Genomic DNA, 2,285 nt, shown 5'->3' on the forward strand with positions numbered 1-2,285 from the left:
GATAAAACTACTGGAATTTGAAATCATAATGAAAAAGAATATAAAGTATAATGCAAACAGTTTGTAGTTTAATAAATATTTATTCAAATAAAGGGATTTCATGAGTATCGTTAAAAACAAAGTGCTAAGCCTGACATTTTGTCCACTCCAAATTCTGATGTTTGCTAATAATACATTTGAATGTTAAAAGTTATGTATTTTATTGTTCTGAAGGATCAGTTGAGCCATTTCACCAAAAGATCCTCTGAATTTGAGGACTGTAGTAGTGGGATTTCACCATTTTTCTCTGATTTAATGATCACACGAGTTATTGTGTCTTTCGAGCGTTTACTACACAGTGAGTCCAGGCTGAAAGTGTGCTGCTGAATCTGACTGGCTGTGGGTCTGAGAGCCCAGTAAAGCTTCTGTAGGGCCTGGACATCACCCAAGGCATCATGAGCTGCATAGGAAACCCCAAGCAAAGTCTTTACCAAGTTCTCCTGTTTAAAGCTGTGGACACCACTGTCCTTGAGCATCTGCCGGGTTAAGGGGAGACTGTCCAGGAAGCCCAGGATTCCAGCCTGGAAGGCTGCTTTTAGGCCAAACTCATCCAAAACTCTGGCCAGGACAAGGCAATCAAACCTGCGAATGTTGTGACCTACCAGCAGCGGGCGTCCGAACATACGAAGGAAGGTTATAAAGGACACCAGGGCTTCCTTCAGCGAGTTGGTGAGCACTGGCCTGTGGTGAAGAAAGAGTCGATGGCGGCGAACTCTGAAGCCGGTAATTCTAGATGCCCCAGGCTCCATCCGGCATCGAGGAACCATGAAGAGGTTTAATGTGTGATGACCGCTCACTGCCGCTAGCTGAACAATGTCACACGAGGGGCCTGGACAAGAAAAGATCAGAGAGACAAGTTCCAGTGAAACCTGATGGGGTGTATGAATCTGGACACTCTCTACCACTCTCTAAAAGCTTGTGTAAAGTATGCCTGCATTCTTAACCCTACTGAAATAGAAGAAGCAACTTAGTCTGACCAGATACCAGCTGCCAAACACAAACAGGGCTGGACAAACTGGTAGACCATCTTAGACTGGTAGAAAGGAAACAGTATCTTGATCACTGCAACTAATGCAACGTTGTCGGATTGCTTATTTGACAGATTCTCTAAAGACGATTATAAATGTTCTCACTTATACAGCCTTTGATATAATGATTGCACTTGCAAAAAAAAAAAAAAAGAAAACTATGCACATATCTCTTTCAGGATACAGTGGATAACTTCATCTGGAAGATACAGACTTTACTGAAATGTACTAAATGCTTGACTCTTTAGTACACAGTTGTAGAAGAGTAAGGTTTTATATTGTGACTATCTGGTGCCACACTGAACAGATATCATGGGAGAGTCTGATTATTGAAGCTTTCTTCCAGGGAGACTTTCCTTGCCACCATCACCACTGGATTCCTCATTAGGAACAAATCTAAATCTTTCTCAGTATCTGGATATCTGTAAAGCTGATCTGTGACAAAGTCATAACTAAAAGCGCTATATAAATAAAACTGAACTGAATTAAAGTCTACCAGTTTGACCAGGTAAGTCTGTGTTTTGGTAACTGGTCAGACTATACAGCAGGGAAGTTCAGGTGTATTAGAGCAGGGACTATCAAATTATGCTGGACATTTATAATCTGCTGTTTTAATAATGAAGAAAATGTTTAAACAGGTTACCAAATACACACCAAGGCCAGTAGTCTCCAAATCAAAGAACACCAGGTTAGGTGAATGAGTGTCACCAAAACTGACGGCCATGTCCCACTTTATTTACAAAAAATAATCCCGTAGCCTTTCTGATATACCTTATTTACTCATAAACCAGAGAGTGTAATTCCTTACAGCGGATTAAACCATTATTTAACTGATAAATTATGAATTATTTTCCATTTTAGACATCTTCTTTGCTCTGTCCAGTTTAAAGTCTGCGCTCGCGTTACCTAAAGTTTAGGTTGTATCCCAAATGACTTCCTTGATGTACATAAAGTGCACTAAATAGACTATAGACGCCATTGTTTCCTCCGCATTGTAGTGCACTATGGGAGTGAAGAAGAAGAATCTGGGGTACAGCTCCTCCTCCCGGGTTGAGCTGTTAGTACGTGTTGTCGCCAACTAGTAGACTGGAGGACTGTTTACATAATTATTCTGTACTTTTTTTAAAAAATAAAAATGAAGTTGAGATACTTAAAGAATGCTCTGTGTACTGTGTGAAGAAAAGAAATATGAGGTTTATTGTCAGTTATGAGTTTAAG

General features: G+C 40.2%; 1 protein-coding gene across 1 annotated transcript; it reads right to left on the bottom strand.

Moving 5' to 3' along the window:
* Positions 1–75: 75 nt before the first annotated feature.
* Positions 76–2,049, bottom strand: plex9.2 (PML-like exon 9.2). The gene is made up of 2 exons (XM_058407742.1): positions 1,722–2,049; positions 76–868 (listed from the first exon to the last, which is right to left on the bottom strand). Exons 1-2 carry the CDS (start codon positions 1,789–1,791, stop codon positions 216–218), a joined length of 723 nt encoding a protein of 240 aa, XP_058263725.1. The 5' UTR covers positions 1,792–2,049; the 3' UTR covers positions 76–215.
* Between the last annotated feature and the right edge of the window lie 236 nt (positions 2,050–2,285).

Source organism: Hemibagrus wyckioides, linkage group LG14 (assembly GCF_019097595.1).
Source record: "Hemibagrus wyckioides isolate EC202008001 linkage group LG14, SWU_Hwy_1.0, whole genome shotgun sequence".
In the NCBI taxonomy this organism is placed as follows: Eukaryota; Metazoa; Chordata; class Actinopteri; order Siluriformes; family Bagridae; genus Hemibagrus; species Hemibagrus wyckioides.